Source organism: Acomys russatus, chromosome 13, assembly GCF_903995435.1.
Source record: "Acomys russatus chromosome 13, mAcoRus1.1, whole genome shotgun sequence".
NCBI lineage: Eukaryota > Metazoa > Chordata > Mammalia > Rodentia > Muridae > Acomys > Acomys russatus.
The window spans coordinates 6,400,033-6,418,152 of record NC_067149.1 but is presented as its reverse complement, the minus strand read 5'-3'; the positions used below and the strand labels follow the sequence as shown (position 1 = coordinate 6,418,152).

At 39.2% G+C, this 18,120-nt stretch overlaps 1 protein-coding gene across 2 annotated transcripts in view; it reads left to right on the top strand.

Annotated features, from left to right (window-relative positions):
* Positions 1 to 18,120, top strand: part of Ctnna2 (catenin alpha 2) — a 1,128,304-nt gene that overhangs the window by 828,052 nt on the left and 282,132 nt on the right. For both annotated transcript variants that reach the window (XM_051154752.1, XM_051154753.1), the window contains exon 8: positions 1,773 to 1,853. In XM_051154752.1, the coding sequence (XP_051010709.1) occupies positions 1,773 to 1,853 (81 nt within the window). The remainder of the gene's footprint in view (positions 1 to 1,772; positions 1,854 to 18,120) is intronic.

Sequence of the window (18,120 nt, the reverse complement as noted above, 5' to 3'; positions counted from 1 at the left end):
CAACTAAAAATATGCACACATATGCCCCGATTTTTGACTTTTCAATGAAAACCCTGCAAGACTATGTATCACATATTTGTTTAGAAAAACTGGCTTAATTAAACAAGTTTTAGAGAAAAGTGGTTGTTTTCAGCCCAGCTTGCAATTCTGATGCCTATGTTTCTGGATGGGCTACGTGTATCTAGGGGTTTTTTGTTTTTTGTTTTCATGAAAAGAGACCCTTATGTGCTTGATACATGATCTATCTTTCCTCCAAACAGAACACCTCCTAGGCAGAACATGTCACCTAGTATTTTATTCACTCTATCTTCAACTATGGAGCTTGGTGTGATGCTGTCCAGGTGCTGTACGGAGCAAGAGCTGGCTTGCCCCTAGGAATACAGTTAAATAAAGTTTGGGGTATTAGACTGAGGTTATTTTGAAAATAATTGCCTCTTGTTTAGAAGATGGTACATCTGCAGTGTTCATAGAACTTTGAACCCGTGGGAATCTTGTCATTGTCAGAGTATAATAGAACAGTGGAGGACTGGCAAGGTAGCTCAGCAGGTAGAGGTGCTTGCTGCAAAACCTATTGATTTGAGTGTGATTCCCTAAACCCACACTGCAGAAGAAGACATATGGCTTCTTCATGTTGGCTTCTGACCTTTACCAGGCATTCATGTGGAATGAAGCCCTATCCACTCCCAACTCCACACACAAAACAATTGTACAAAAAATCCAATCTTTAAAAAATAGAAATTATGGAGATTCTTTTTGTCCTTTTGTTTTTGTTTTGTCTTTCTATAGCTACGAGGGAAATGGAAAATAAACACAAAACTAGTGAAATTTAAGTGAATAGTTTATTGAAGTGTTGTATATTCTTTATTCTTTTTGCTTCTACAACTATGTGTTAGAGTTGTAAGGAAAGTTTTAACTTATGATCACAGACTGTGAGTTGCTTATGGCCATGTTTGGAACCTCTCCTGCTTTATAGAAGAGAGATTAGAAGATTTTAGAAAAACATTTCCCCTAGTCTCAGTACAAAACCTGTAATATAGCTTTTGAACAACTGGCAGAAAACTTTTAATTTTGACAATGGAGATTTTAAAAAACTTTTCTTTTGTATATGTGTGGTATGCATGCATATATACATGTTCTTTTATGTGTGTGCGGGTATGTTTGCATATGTATGTTAGGTTTTCTTCTATTGCTCTTAATCATTGAGGCAAGGTCTGTCACTTGAACCAGAGCTCACTGATACATTATCCTCACTGGCCAGCTCAATCCAGGGAATTACCTGTTTCAGCTTTCAGAGGGCTAGAATTACAGGTGGGATCCTGTCCTAAACTGGCATTTATGTCAGGCTGTGCCATGTCAAGTACTTTATCCACTGAGACATCTCCCCATGCCCTGTAATTTTTTCTTAGAAACATTTCATTTGTCTTTTATTTCATAGTGCATGCTTACATAATTGAGAATCCATTATATTTGTCATTGAAATAAAAAGCAAATCACCTTTTGTATCATGTACTTTATCCATAAATGGCAGAAGAGGAAGTAAATGGATTTACAGGGAGTTGAACATGGATACAACTATCCTGAGAACCTAATGACTTTCTTCTATTTTAATTTATATTTCAGAAAAAATAACTTTAGTGACACAGCCATGTTTTTGAGTATGCGTGTGTTTAATCAGTTGGATTTTGCAATGTGCTTTCGAGAATTGCCGTACACTTTTAATGTTCCTGATACTTAATTTTACTAACCAGAAATTATTTTTCTTTTCTTAATAGACTGGAAGGAAAGAAAAAGGAGACCCTCTCAACATTGCAATTGACAAGATGACCAAGAAGACAAGAGATCTGAGGAGACAGGTATGGTTTTTCTTTCTATTTTTACCACAAAGTACTTTGTAATGGTTTTCAGAACTCTCCTTTCTAGGGAAGCATTTTACAACTTACTAATTCAGATGGCTACCTGTCATCTCATCTACATACACACAGACAGAAGCCTATTAGAAATTAAAAACTGCTGATCCAGGAGATGAAGATGTCTGTAAGACTCATGACATTAATAACCCATGAAGTAGCCTTGCACCAAACAGACATGATCTTCTCAGATAGGACCATAAATTCTCCATTGTGGACATTTGGCTTTTAGTTTTTTATTCCAGACAGACCAGAGACCTGTCACTGACCTATGATAGTTCTTCCTTACTAAACTTCCAAGGTGTTGGATGATATACTCTATTGTTAACATTTAATGAGAAAAAAACCTTAATATTATGAGTTATTAAGTTCTAAGGCCCAATATAGTCAACTGAAGATATACTTAGTCTGTCTATCACATTTTTGAGAAAACCCAGAACCAAAATAAGAGTGTGGGGTGTGGGTTAAAGCACGAGTTAAAGAGTCATTGGCTCCAGATTATTTTTTTGGCGGCAAGGGATCTTATCTGGGGGAGGGAGGTGGTTTTCTCTTTAAATAGCAAGTGCTTTAAGACCATTGACCAATATTGACTTGTACGTTTTTGTTTTTGTCTTTATTTTATTTCATTTTTTGTCACTGACAAGCCTTGACTTTATTCTTTCTATGTTCATTTTTCTTTCTTTTTAAAAAAATTTTTTATTATTAATTTATTCTTGTTACATCTCAATGGTTATCCCATCCCTTGTATCCTCCCATTCTTCCCTTCCTCCTATTTTCCCCTTATTCCCCTCCCCTATGACTGTTCCTGAGGGGGATTACCTCCCACTATATATTCTCATAGGGTATCAAGTCTCTTCTTGGCTACCTGCTGTCCTTCCTCTGAGTGCCACCAGGTCTCCCCCTCCAGGGGACATGGCCAAATGTGAGGCACCAGAGTATGTGAGAAAGTCATATCCCACTCTCCACTCAAATGTGGAGAATGTTCTGACTATTGGCTAGATCCGTGTAGGGGTTTAAAGTTTACCACCTGTATTGTACTTGGCTGATGCCTTAGTTTGAGTGGGACGCCTGGGCCCAAATCAGCCTATCATAATGTTCTACTTGTAGGCTTCTAGGACCCTCTGGATCCTTCTAATTTGCTATTCTCCCATGCTTCTCTGTTTTTGTCTTTAATCATGGAAATTATTTATAATTTATAACATTTAAGTGGTATATTTCATAGATAAATTTTCATTATGAGTAGATGTTTTCTATAGTGTTTGTTTTGTTTTCTTTTTAGTGAATGAGTACATTTAAGCCAATGGTTTTCAAGCATCCTAACCCTGTGGCCCTTTAATATAGTTCCTCCTGTTGTGGTGACGATAAAATTATTTCATTGTTACTTCATAAATGTAATTTTGCTACTGTTATGAGTCATAATATAAACATCTATCTGATATGTGATCCCAAAGGATCGCAACCCCAGTTTGAGACCCACTGATTGAAGTCAACTCAACTGACTCTTAAGATGCTCTGAGAACAGTTAAGCCCGGATTCTGAGAGGCCTGAACCTCTTGTCTTCATCATTTCCTGACATCTCCTCCTATCAAGAGACCACATAGGTTACTCCAAAACACAGGATACACACATATAGCTCAAAATGGACTTTTCAGAAAACAAAATCTATGTTCACATCTTAAGTGATAGATCTAATATATGACTTAAAAAGTGGTTTTCATGGTAGGGAGATGTCTTACTGTTTAAGAGTACCAGCTGCTCTTCAAGAGTACCTAGGTTTCATTCCCAGCACCCAGCCGGCAGCTCACAGCCCTCTGTAACATCTGTTCTGTTTTTATTGACGTCAGATGGAGATGGACTGGGGAGAGTACTGGTTCTGTGGAAACATCCCCCTTTCTCCATTAGTGGCGTACTCATTCAGTCCTTATCTTTATGCTCCAGGGAGTTGTTGTTGTTTTTTGTTTTGTTTTGTTTTGTTTTTGTCTCATTGTTGTAAGAAAAGAGCCAAAGAACATAAAATTTTTGCATGCCTTCTTGAATTAGAGAATTTTTAATGTTTTTTGTTTATCATTTTAAAACCAAAGATAATTTTATAACTTTTTTTTGAATGTAGCTGTTACAAGTAGGGTAATCTGTCTTTAAGTAGGGGTAAATTAGTCCTGAAAAAAAATGATCATAGATAGTTTTTTTTTCCAAGTCAAGTGTCTTGTTGTTTAAATAAACTTCTTGTTAGAAAAAAGATCCAGTGATGTCTCCTTCTGATGATTACAGGTACCAAGCACAAATATAGTACACAGACACACATATAGGCAGAATGCCCATATACATGAAATACAATAAAGTTTTAAAAATTATTTTTAAGCTTGCATGATTGTAGATTAATTTTTAATTTTCAGATAAGTCCTCACCATGTGGCTCTGGATGGCTTGGAACTCACTATATAAAGCATGTTGGCCTTGAATTTAGAGTTCAGTTTCTTCTGTGTCTTCAGTGCTGGCATTAAAGGTGTATACCTCCATACACAGGCTATTGTGTAAATGTTGTATATTATATACAGTCCCCAATCATAACCCTTTATTGTCTCCTTTTTTGCCCTTCATTAGTCCCCTTTACCTCCTAGGGAGTTTTATATCTACTCTCTCTCTCTCTCTCTCTCTCTCTCTCTCTCTCTCTCTCTCTCTCTCTCTCTCTCTCACATCCCCCCCCACATCATATGCACACACAAATTTATGTATCTATATAAAATCTAGGAACCACTACTGAGAAAGAATATGATACTTACTTACTGCATCTGGAGATTAAGGTTATCTCCTGTTTTATCTGTTACTGAAACTATTACTATTTTTTCCACAATGAGCCTACTTTGTTAGGTAGCATGTACTTTATCCAGAGGAGATTGTGCCCCGTATGTGTATTTCTCTGACAAAGACACTTTGAGTCATGTATAACAACCACCCTACCTCCCTCAAGAAGGTTTTGTATATGCCCATATTCATCACTAAGTTGATTGTGTAAATCAAATAGAACAAATAAGTACTAAACAAACAAACAAACAACTAAACAATCAAGATTATATCGATGGAGCTGCATCTACCATTCATTTGTGTAGCACATCAAGCAGAGACAGGATTATCAAGGAACCAGGACAAGAATGGCCATGGAGAGTCCTAGGTGTGTTTGAAACCAGGAGAACACATACAGCTGTGTTTCTTTGTTTTGTTGTTGTTATTGTTTACCTTTTCTCATGGCTGGATCCAAGTAGTTTCCAAGAAATAATTTAAAAGAGGAGAGATTCATTTTGGCTTTTGGTTGAACGGTACATAGCACACCATGTTAGAGACCTCGCAGATGAAGATTGTGCTGGGTGGCAGGACAGAGGGTGAACCTACTTGATTAAATCTGGATGGATCAAGAACCAGAGACAAGCTAGAAAGTAGGGGTGGGCTGTAAACCTTAAACTGCGCCCTCTCCCCTCAGACACCCATTTCCTCAACTGAGGGGCTGCCTCAGTCTTTGTGAGTACATATGAGTTGGTTTTTTTTTCAGATAAGTTTTGACTATATTGATTTAAAAGGCCTTGTTCTCCTGGTGTCTTCCATCCTCTATGGCCCTCACATACTTAATGCCTCCTCTTCAAAGAGTTTCCCTGAGTCCTAAAGAGAAGAATTTGATGGAACCATATCCTTTAGGGATAAGTATCCCAAGGTCCATGAGAGACATTTTTTTTACATACAAACCACAGCACCATAGTTCTCCTTGGGAGCTTCTGGGATGTCACCAGGATATTCTTGGGATGAAGGCATGGTTCAAGTAATATTCTCCACAAGCCAGAGCCCTTACTTCTGGAATCTGAAGACTTTCATTTGCCAGTTAAGAAAATCTGTAATGACACATGGGTCATGAAAGAAATAAAGGAAGAAATAAAAGACTTCCTGAAATTCAATGAAAATGACGGAACAACATACCCAAATTTGTGGGACACATTGAAAGCAGTGCTAAGAGGAAAATTCATAGCACTAAGTGCCTTTAAAAAGAAATTGGAAACAACCCACATAAGCAACTTAACAACACAACTGGAAACCCTAGAAAAGAAAGAAGCAGAATCACCTAAGAGGAGTAGACGTCTGGAAATAATCAAACTCAGGGCTGAAATCAATAAATTAGAAATAAAAAGAACAATTCAAAGAATCAACAAAACCAGGAGCTGGTTTTTTGAGAAAATCAACAAAATAGACAAACCGTTAGCCAAACTAACTAAAAGGCAGAGGGACAGTATCCAAATCACCAAGAGACACCGAAGAAATACAAAGAATCATAAGATCCTACTTTAAAGGCATATATGCCACAAAATTTGAAAATCTAAGGGAAATGGACATTTTTCTGGATCGATTCCACTTGCCAAAATTGAATCAAGATCAGATAAACAAATTAAATAGGCCTATTTCTCCTATAGAAATAGAAGCAATCATTGATAGTCTCCCAACCAAAAAAAGCCCAGGGCCAGATGGTTTCAGTGCAGAATTCTATCAGACCTTCAAACAGGAGCTAATACTGATACTCTTCAAGCTACTCCAAAAGATAGAATTGGATGAAACATTACCAAATTCTTTCTATGAGGCCACAGTCACATTGATACCTAAACCTCACAAAAACCCAACAAAAAAAGAGAACTTCAGACCAATTTCTCTTATGAACATAGACGCAAAGATACTCAATAAAATACTCACAACACGAATACAAGAACATATCAAAGATGTCATTCATCATGACCAGGTAGGCTTCATTCCAGGCATGCAGGGATGGTTTAATATACAGAAATCCATCAATGTAATCCACCATATAAACAAACTAAAGAAAAAAAAAACCACATGATCATCTCCTTAGATGCAGAAAAAGCATTTGACAAAATCCAACACCCATTCATGTTTAAAGTGTTGAAGAGATCAGGGATACAAGGCACTTATCTAAACATAATAAAGGCTATATACAGCAAGCCAATAGCCAACATCAAATTAAATGGAGAGATACTCAAGGAAATTCCTCTAAAATCAGGGACCAGACAAGGCTGCCCACTTTCTCCATATCTCTTCAATATAGTTCTTGAAGTCCTAGCCAGAGCAATAACACAACACAAGGAGATCAAGGGGATCCAAATGGGAAAGGAAGAAGTCAAACTATCTCTATTTGCAGATGATAGGATAGTGTACATAGTGACCCCCAAAATTCCACCAGAGAACTCCTTCAGTTGATAAGCACATTCAGCAAACTGGCTGGTTACAAAATTAACTCAAAAAAATCAGTAGCCTTCCTATATACAAATGACAATCATACAGAGGAAGAAATTAGGAAATCTACACCCTTCACATTAGCCACAAGCAATTTAAAATACCTAGGAGTAATGCTCACCAAGCAAGTGAAAGACTTGTTTGAAAAAAACTTTAAGTCCCTAAAGAAAGAGATTGAAGGTGACTTGAGAAGATGGAGGGATCTCCCTTGTTCGTGGATTGGGAGAATCAACATAGTAAAAATGGCCATTTTACCAAAAGCAATTTACAGATTCAGTGCAATCCCTATCAAAATACCTACACAATTTTTTAAAGACATTGAACGGTCAATTCTCAACTTTATATGGAAAAACAAAAAACCCAGAATAGCTAAAACAATCTTATACAATAAAAGATCCTCAGGAGGAATCTCCTTACCTGATCTCAAGCTGTACTATAGAGCAATAGTAATTAAAACAGCATGATACTGGCACAGCAATAGGCTGGTTGATCAATGGAATCGAATTGAAGACCCAGATATGAATCCACACACATATAGTCACCTAATTTTTGACAAAGAAGCCAAATCTATTCAATGGAAAAAGGATAGCATCTTCAACTAATGGTGCTGGTCTAACTGGATTTCTACATGTAGAAAAATGCAATTGGACCCATACTTGTCACCATGCACAAAGCTCAAGTCCAAATGGATTAAAGACCTCAATATAAAACCAGAGACACTAAATCAGTTAGAAGAAAAAGTGGGGAAAGGCCTGGGACACATTGGCACAGGAGACAACTTCCTGAACAGAACACCAACAGCCCAGGCCTTAAGGACAACAATTAATAAATGGGACCTCATGAGGCTGAGAAGCTTCTGTGAGGCAGGAGACTGTCAAAAGAACAAAGTGACAGCCTACAGACTGGGAAATAATCTTCACCAACCCTGCATCTGACAAAGGTCTAATATCCAAACTTTATAAAGAACTCAAGAAATTAAACGCCACCAAACCAAATAACCCAATTGAGAAATGGGGCTCAGAATTAAACAGAGAATTCTCAACAGAGGAATATCAAATGGCTGAGAAACACTTAGAGAAATGCTCAACATCTCTAGTCATCAGAGAAATGCAAATCAAAACAACTCTTAGATTCCATCTTACATCCATCAGAATGGCTAAAATCAAACATTCACATGACAACACATGCTGGCGAGGATGTGGAGAGAGAGGAACACTCCTTCATTGCTGGTGGGAATGCAAACTAGTACAGCCACTTTGGAAATCTATCTGGTGCTACCTTAGAAAAATGGGAATAGGGCTTCCTCAAGACCCAGCTATTCCACTCCTTGGAATATACCCAGAAGATGCTCCAGCACACAACAAGAAAATTTGCTCAACCATGTTCATAGCAGCCTTATTCATAATAGCCAGAACATGGAAACAGCCTAAGTGTCCCTCAGTAGAAGAGTGGATAAAGAAACTGTGGTACATTTACACTGTGGAATACTACTCAGCTATTAAAAACAAGGAATTCCCAAAATTTGTGGACAAATGGATTGAACTAGAAATGATCATAATGAGTGAGCTAACCCAGAGGCAGAGAGACTCAAATGGTATATACTCACTTATAACTGGACACTAGCCCAAGGGGCAAGTCCCATGAAAATCCGCACCTACCAGGAAAGTGGGATAGAGGTGAGAACATCCTATTGAGACTCTAGGTGAAAAAAATATAGGGGATATGGAAGTAGGTGGATCCAGAGGGTCCTAGAAACCTACAAGAGGAACATTATGATGGGTGGATCTGAGCCCAGGGGTTCTGCTTGATCAAAGGCACCAACCAAGAACAAAACATGCAGCCATCATCAAACCCCTACCCAGATCTAACCTAGGGACAGAACATTCTCCACATTTAAGTGGAGACTGGGGACTGACTTCCACAGGATCTCTGGTGCCCCATATTTGGCCATGTCCCTACGTTGGGGAGGCCCAATGGCACTTGGAGGAAGGATAGCGGAGTACCAAGAAGAGACTTGATATCCTAGCACCATATTCAGGGGGAGGAGGTCTCCGTCGTTCACAGTCATCGGGAAGGGGGATTGGGGTGAAAGTGGGAGGGAGGGAGGAATGGGAAGATGTATGGGATGGGATAGAAAATGAGATGTAATATGAATTATTTTATTTTTCAATAAAAATGTGTTTAAAAAAATAAAATAAAATCTTTTATTTAAAAAAAAAAAAAGAAAGAAAATCTATTAAGGATGTTTCCATTTTGTTGTTCTTGTTTTTTGTTTTTCCTTCTTTGAAATAAAGCATAATAAAAGATTGCCCCTTTGTGTGTTAGTAGTACCAAGTAGAGAGATGGGCATTTCTGCCTAACGTACCCTCTGATATTAACTCTCCATACTTTATCTGGTATGAAATGATGTAGTTAATAGGATTTAGGAAATTAATGAAAAGGCATTCAATTATAACGGGTATCTTGACACTGTCTCTAAGGCTGTAGCATGAGGACTCTACATACCCTGTTTTGGTGCCTCCACCCTTTCTCTTCCTTTGAGACAGTCTCTCTCATAGCCTAGGCTAGCTTAGAAGTTACAACAATCCTCTCTGCTCAGCTTCTGAGTAGTAGGTGTCAGCTCTTATGGCTGTCTCTGTTGTCTCCATGTCTTGATCTCCTCTTCTCATGAAACAAGGAGCCGTACACCATCCGTAGCATCTCTCTAAGGTACACAAAATGTGTGACTCCAAGAAAAGTGTTTACTCACTTCCTGTTACAGAAGTCCTTAGGGGTGATAATCAGATTTTAGAAACATGGACAAAATCTTCAAGGACAGCCCTGCTTAGACTATGGAACAAATTATGAACATGTGCTCCTACCTTTCCTGAGTTATTTGGATTTTACATCCAAGAGCCAACATCTTTAGCTCTCTCTACTTAGGGACTTGTAGACCTCCCCCCACCCCATTTTATTAACAAGGAGTGGTGAGGGAATCCCCAGAATTGTCTTTTAGCAGAAGAGAATACTGTAGTCAGGGTGGTAGGCAAAGCAGCTTTGTTTCTATGCCTGTCAGTTTTTTTTCTTTCCTCACATTTGCAGCAATGAGGATTACAGGAAGATTGTTTCATGGTATTAAGATGCAGCCGTAATAGCATAATATCCCATAACATCTGTGGATTTGGTTTAAACACCTTTCTCTTTCTTAATATGCCTTTCTTGGACTAAAATGGTCCCCATCTGTCAGTTCCATGGCTACCCATATGCTCGAATATTTTTATCTTTCTTCCCATCCTTTCTGTCTCTCCACATTTACCTGTATGGCACAAAAAATTTCACTCATCTAAATTGAAGCTTAATTTGGATGGAATATGCAGTGGCTAATTTGCCTGGCTCAGATAGGTTCTCTCGCCTCTTAGATTTGGACAGTTAAAGGATGGAAGTGTGGTCCAGCAGTAAAGAACACTTGCAGCTCTTCCAGGTATTCAGGTCAGGCCACACACAAGCCCCTGTAACTCAGCTGCAGAAGATTTGACATCCTCTTCTGGTCTTCATAGACACATGCATGTGCATAGCATACACTCATACAGACACACATACATACAAAGAAAATGAAATGGATGTTAAAATTAAAAAAATATCCCAGTAGTTACTTACTAGAATTAAACAAGTTTCCCCCTAAGTATTAAAAAAAAGAGGAATATTTTCTGCTGGTGATGTGCTTTCAGTTGCTGATAATTCTGCCTGATAACAGATATAATGGTGACCCAGGACCATGTACATAGACCCATGCATTCTACACTCCTTTGTTACAGAGAGCCCATGAGAGGTGACCACTCAGACAGTTTATAACCAATGCAAAATCTTCAATCCCAGCTGAGACTACACTCAGGCATTCTGGACCCAAGTGTAGCACTGAGCATTTGTACCAAGAAGTTTTTAAATGTGAAAACCACATCCTGATATCCTGCTGCAGAGAGGTTCTGTACAAGCAAGCACTTTGACAGCAACTAAGTTAGCTAAGGTATCTTGCCCTTGGCTCCTGGAAGAGAGTTGTGTAATTTTCCATGGAATTCTCTATCAAAAAGATTAAATTCTAGTTAAACCTGAAATGGCCTCACCAGGAACACAAGATGCAGAAACCTCTGCACTGTCTTGTTCATTCACACCTTGATGGGGTATTTAAAGAAATCAAATCCGAGGAAATCAATAATTGTTAAGAAGGCGATTTCTAGCCAGGCCTGGTGGCACGCACCTATAATCCCAGTACTAGGGAGGCAGAGGCAGGTGGAGCTCTGTGAGTTCAAGGCCAGGCTGCTCTACAAAGTGAATCCAGGAGAACCAAGGCTACACAGAGAAACCCTGTTTTGAAGTAACGGAGAAACAAAGAATGAAACTTCCACGGAGTTACACAGCTTCCTACAATTTCAGTCTTCTGCCCTTCTTCCTGGCCTTTAGAAGAGTGAGCCTGGAACCTTCCCAAGTTCTACTTACTAAATTAATATAAATAAAGCCAATAACAATCCTTATCTTAGATGTCCCTCATTAGGGACATGGAGGTAGATTTGTAGACCCTTAAAAAGAAAGTAGAAAGTCTTCAATATAGTAGATCTTTTCTGAAGTAGAATTTTCAATCAAGTAGAAACCCTCTTTTGAGGTAACATTTCCCAAGGAAGTCAAGTCACACGCTGTGGGAAAGGTCATAGGAGTACAGGATGCCACCTTAAACCTATTGGTATAGATCCATCTTGCCACTTAATACTCACGACAGTAGGCAGTAGTGGAGCAGAATTCTCTCAGGAGTGTTTCGTGTGGGATAAGAAAAGTGGATTTATGGGATTATAACTGCCAACTCTGAGGAGTCTGTTCTCACTTTAGATCTGTGGGCACAGTGAGCCCCATGTCTGAATGGTTAGGCTGTCCCTACTGTGCTTCTGAAACAAGTTTAGAAGCAAAGCTTTCGGATTACTCCGTGTCTGATTAAAGAAATGCCTCAGTATCTGTCCTTCACTCACAGAAGACCTAGCCAGTGACTGTCTGCCTGCTGCCCCTGCCTATGATTGTCCTTTCATACACTGCCTGTGAACCAGCACACTGTTCGGTCCCTCCTGTGTACACTAAGACACTCGTTAATTTTTGCGAACATTTTGATTCTTTTATTCATCTTTAATTCCAACTTAATAAACAAATTAGAATGCAAGCATTCCCTAACAAACACTAACGATAATATTAATGGCTAATTTAGCCACTCTTACACTTCAAACCAAACAGGAATTTATTTTTTGACAGGTTCTTGATTGATTTAGAGAAGTCTCAGTTCTTTACTTCCCCCATCTGTGTCTCAGTGATCAGACTCAGATTGTAAGGCTTGGCAGCAAGTGCCTTTAGCCACTGAGCCACCTCAAGAGCACAATTCTAAGGCATTCACCCTTATTATCTGTGATAAAGGTTTCACAATAAAGCGCATTGCACCAAGGGTCAATCTGATAAAAGTCTTGATTTTACTGTTACATTTAAACTGTTTTCAACATCAGAGACTCATAAGTACCTTTACATAGAGGTAATTACTATGTAGGATAGTAATATAAAAAAGAATTAAGATCTCTAAAACATATCACATGTGTCTGAAGGCCCATGTATCTCTGAATACTCTACAATTATGATAGAGTTTTCTAGGTGCCTCTTTTGGAACCCTTCCTAATAGAAGACCTTCAGTTGCCACTAGAACGGCATCAATCAGAGGTTGCATAGTCACTTGTACAAAGAATGAAGACAGACTTATTTGACCTACATACAGATTTTACAATATGCTGGTTTGCATTGTGGGTTGACCACAGTTAGTTCTGATACTAGATTGGTGAGGTAAAAAGATGGCTACTGTGTATGTCCACTTTATACATGAGGACACAGAGTTAAGTAGCACAGCCATTGATACATGGTGTATATCAGTGCATTTTGGAAGTCATCTTGCTTATAGTCTTCATCCCATCCCACTTCTTTGTAGGAGTACCATATGCAAGTAGGCTACTTTCTTTCCTTCTTATTTCTTTTCTTTTCTTGTTTCTTTTTTTTTTCATTCTGGAGATCAAACCCAGGATCCCTGTCTTATTATTATTACCATAATTATTAATTAGTGTTACAATTTTTATTAAAGACAAGGTTTCAGGTGATTATTCAGACTAGTTTAGAACTTGCTGTATAAGCATCCTTCCTGCTCAAACTATGGCACCAGCCAAGGAAAATATAGGCAGTAAACTTCGAACCCCTACCTAGACCTAGCCGATGGACAGGACATTCTCCACCATTTAGTGGTGAGTGAGGTCCGACTTTCATACAAATTCTGGGGCCCCATTTCTGACCATATCCCCTTGATGGGGAGGCCTGGTGGCACTCAGAGGAAGGATAACAGGTCACCCAGAAGAGACTCGATACCCTATGAGCATATACAGGCGGAGAAGGTCCCCCTCAGTCACAGACATAGGGGAGGGGAGTAAGGGGAAAATGGGAGGGAGGGAGGAATGGGAAGATACAAGAAATGGGATAACAATTGAGATGTAATATGAATAAACTAATTAAAAAAAAAGAACTTACTGTATAAACTAGGCTGGCCTTAAGCTTTTGATCATACAGCTTTTGTTCCCCCAAGTAGCTCGGATTGAAGGCCTATGCTAGGAGGCTTATTGATCCCGTGGTTTTCAGCAGCACCTCCACCATGGGAAGATTTGTGGTGTTGTGTTGCTACTGTAGACAGAAAAAAAGAAATCTGTGCTGGATGTCTACCCCCACTCCTCTGGGTTTTGGCGCTATGGCTTACTGCAGCCTCTTGAAAAGGCTCTGTTCAGTTAGGTGTCTAGCTTCTTGATGTGTGAACTATAGGCATTCCAAAGCATTTACAGTAAATGGAGATGCTAATACATTCACTTGTTTTTTTTTCACATCTTTCTTGGTAGGGCCAATTATTTTTAGACTCATTGTCAAGAAACATTTGAAAATTATTTCTGGATCTGAGTATTGTTTTTTTTTTTTCCTAAGGAGATGAGGCTATGTCTAAGGCTACAGCAACAAAACACGCTGGCTCTGTGATTTCTTCTAAATACTAAGGTTTGTGATTTTGCACTGAGACACTGTCACAGCCAAAAATCCCCAGAGATTTGATCCTTAGGTCAGATTCTGTCCTCATTATGGAAGCATAAAGATCAGACGTGATTGAACACTAAAAGAGAAGTGAAATATAAAAATAAGCAATATGGACATAGCTAAAGCAGTAGAAGCCAGAAGGAAAACACTAAGAACAGATCAGGATAAATATAAGGATTCAAGAACATGGCCACTCTTTCATCAGGAAAATTGTGATATGAGATTGCTAAATATTAACACAGCAAATACTTTTTTTTTTTTATAAAAAATGCAAGGTCTTAATATGCAGCACAGACTAAACTTGAACTGGCAATCTCCTGCCTCAGGCTCAGGAGTACTAGAATGCCATCATAGCACATTGCCACACACATACCATCTCCAAGCCTATGGTGTGTGACTGTGTCAATTGGGAATAGATTGATTAATTAGATACTGTGCAGGCTAGTCCTTAGCAAGTGTTGTCCACATCATGAGGTGGTTTGGTTTATTTCAGTGATCACGTAGATGGGTAAATGTCTCAGATTTAGATGGACACTAGCTTGGCTCCCCTATCACTAGCTGTCTTGATCTACAGAAAAGCTCAGCATCTTGACCCATGACCATTACTCTATTACGAGAAGAGACTGGAGTACATATGCGTAGATAGGAAAACATTAGGAAGTTGGATCTTCAACTGCTGAGATGTTCTGTTCTTGTAATTCCTGCAGTTCAGGTGAAATGGGAAAAGGAAGGAATCAGAGCAGTGATTGAATCCAAAATGCAATGAAGATGCCTGCATTTGGTCCAGCATCCAGCATTTGCTCCTGCTTTAGATAGGAGCGCTGCTGTAGTTCCTAAATTGTTCACTTATTCTTCAATAAGCACTTCAAGTAGATGTGATCGGCTCCTCGGCTTACTTTACAAATTCAGCTAAAGTGCAAATAATGGACTCCATTGTGGGGAGTTTTAATTTCATCAAAACTGCACCAAAGCTCAACATGCCTGTAATCCTAGTACCAAAGAGACAGAATTGGGGGGGGGGGGAATGGGTGAATTTGAAGATGGTTTGGACCAAGTAAGTAATGGGACCAGGACCAAGACAAATAAACAAAAATTGACAACCTGTCTTTCTGTCTTTCAAGATGTGTTCCTAGTAACTTCAGTTGTTCTCAGTTTAAAAGTTATTCATTTATTTGTTGTGATATCTATCTATCTATCTACCTATCTATATATATATATATATATATATATATATATATATATATATATATATATATAGAGAGAGAGAGAGAGAGAGAGAGAGAGAGAGAGAGAGAGAGATGCACATATGTGCCACAGGTGTGGAGGTCAGAAGACAGCCATTAGGAATTAGGATTTGGTTCAATCCTTCTACCATGTGCATCTTGGTGACTGAACTTTGGTAATCAGGCTTGACAGCAAGTGCCTTCTCCTGTAAAAGTGTCTCACAAGCCTATGGTGCTCTCAGATTTGAATTCTACTGCCTTTGTATCTAATAGCAGTTTTCACACTTTACCATAGTCTCTTGCTAAGGATATGCCAGTACTTTGGACATTTATCACACCTCCTCTCCTCTATTGGACATTTCCATTCACAAGGCAATACTTGCTTTTAGGTGGAATCACTCATGTTTGAGGCATGTAATTGATAGAAAAAATTCTGTGGGTTCTTTCTACTGTCATACATTCACTATAGAATATCTATCCTCAATCACCAAAATGGGATTTTTTTTTCCTATACAACTGACCAGTAAACTAACACTAACTTGAATCTTTCAATTGAATTCTGACATTATCTACTCAACGAAAACACCGGGTCACACTGTTTAATGGCTTAGTCCCACAAGGCTATACCAACTCTATAATCCACTTGTAATAGGTGACCACCAATGGTTCGGCCTCCCCAGTCATCCAAATGAGTTTTGATTAATTTATCAGAGTGGCTCATGGATTTCAGGGACGTGCTTGCATTAAGGAGTGTATTATAAAGAACTTTACAGGCTACAGATGAAAAGACACACAGGCAGGTATCTCTTGAAAGGCTCACAATAAGACTGTGAATTCTGCTGCTGCACCATAACCCCTGAACCTCCACATGAGCAAAAACTGGGAGCTTTCTGAATGCCGTTTCAAATGCTGTTCTTTCAAGTTCTTGGGATGGCATTGTAACAAAGGCACTATTGATTAAATCACTAGTCATAGGTAATCAATTCAACCATTGGCTTCTTTCATTTCCCCAGATGTTGGAAATCAGAGGAAAGCTACAGGTTCTAACCCTGTAGTCCCCTAGCTGTTTGCCCCAGCAACCGTTCTCTTCCCGAGGTCTTGTGAAAGGCCTCTCCAAATGTCTTTTCATTAGAAGAAAGGTGTGCGTCTTGCCCAGGAAATTCCAAGGGGCTTAGGACTGTTTTTAGATGTCATCAAGCAGAAAATTACAAAGGTTGTAGGGTTTCTGTGTCTGGAACTGAGGACAGAGATAAAATATTAAAATGAATCTCTAATTGGTGTTCTCATCTGCAACACTCATCTGTGTGATGAACTGGAGTATATATGGAGATTTCTAGGCCTAGGTTATAAACAATGGTCTGACTGCTCAGAGCCATTTTTTTGTGGGAGAAGGCAAATGGGTATGTGTTTTCTTAACATTTTGTTTCTCTTTCTCTCTCTCTCCCTTCCCTAACAATACCTCTCTCTCTCTCTCTCTCTCTCTCTCTCTCTCTCTCTCTCTCTCTCTGTGTGTGTGTGTGTGTGTGTGTGTGCGTGTGTGTGTGTACATCACTGCATGCATGTGGAAGTCAGAGGACAACTTGAGGAAGTAGATTGGTTCTCTTTTCTACGATGTTTGTATGATGCTGGAGACCTAACTCAGGTCATCAGGCTTGGGAGCCAACTCCTTACCCAGGAACCATCTTGCCAGACTTCAATCTGTGCTTTCTAATGAGCAGAGCTATGAATGGGGTAAAAAGTGAGGCAAATCCTAAATGTTAAGGCACATATTACCAACAGAATCCAGGAGACAACATAAGCATATTTTATGTACTATTCTATGAAATCAGCACGAGAGGCTAGAGATAGATGGTTCAATCAGTAATATACTTGCCTTGCAAGCCAAAGGCCTTAGCTCAGTCCCCAAACCTGTCATGAAGATACAGTAATGATGATGTACGCTCATAATCCAAGCTCTGGGGAAGTGAAGACATGTTGATCCCTGATGCTTACTGTCCAATCAGCATAGCATATTTGGCAAACTCCAGGCCAGGAAGAGATCCTGCGTACTAAGACCCAGTTGCTGGCTTCTAAGGAACAATACCAAGTCTGACCTTTGAGCTTCATATTTGGGCACAGACCCAGATGTATACACACCCACACACGCACATCCACACGTAAGTTGCGATGGATCGTTGTCACCACTGTAAGTAAGTGAAGATGGGATTACTGTAGGAAACAGTAGTCCTGAGCCATGTTGAAGCCTGAAGCAGAAGGGAAAGTTTGCAACATTGATGCCATTTTTATTTATAATCTTGCCATGCTGTTCATCATGGAGGGAACACTCTTTCTTCCCGGCTCTGTTCCAGAATCTGAGTATTAAAGTCTTGAGTGCACCTGCTGTTTGAGAAAGTCCCTGCCCATGCCTTAGTGTCAGATAATGGGTTTGCTTTACTTCCTCATGTTAGTGGCAAAAGAGCCAGCCTTTAAATTTTATGGGATGACACCTTGGAGTCCAGATTCAAAGACCTTTTTGAATTGTGGCATCTTTTAGGTTGTCTTGCTCCAAATAGACCTCTTCTCAGTATTTATCATGGTGACATGGGCCTTTTA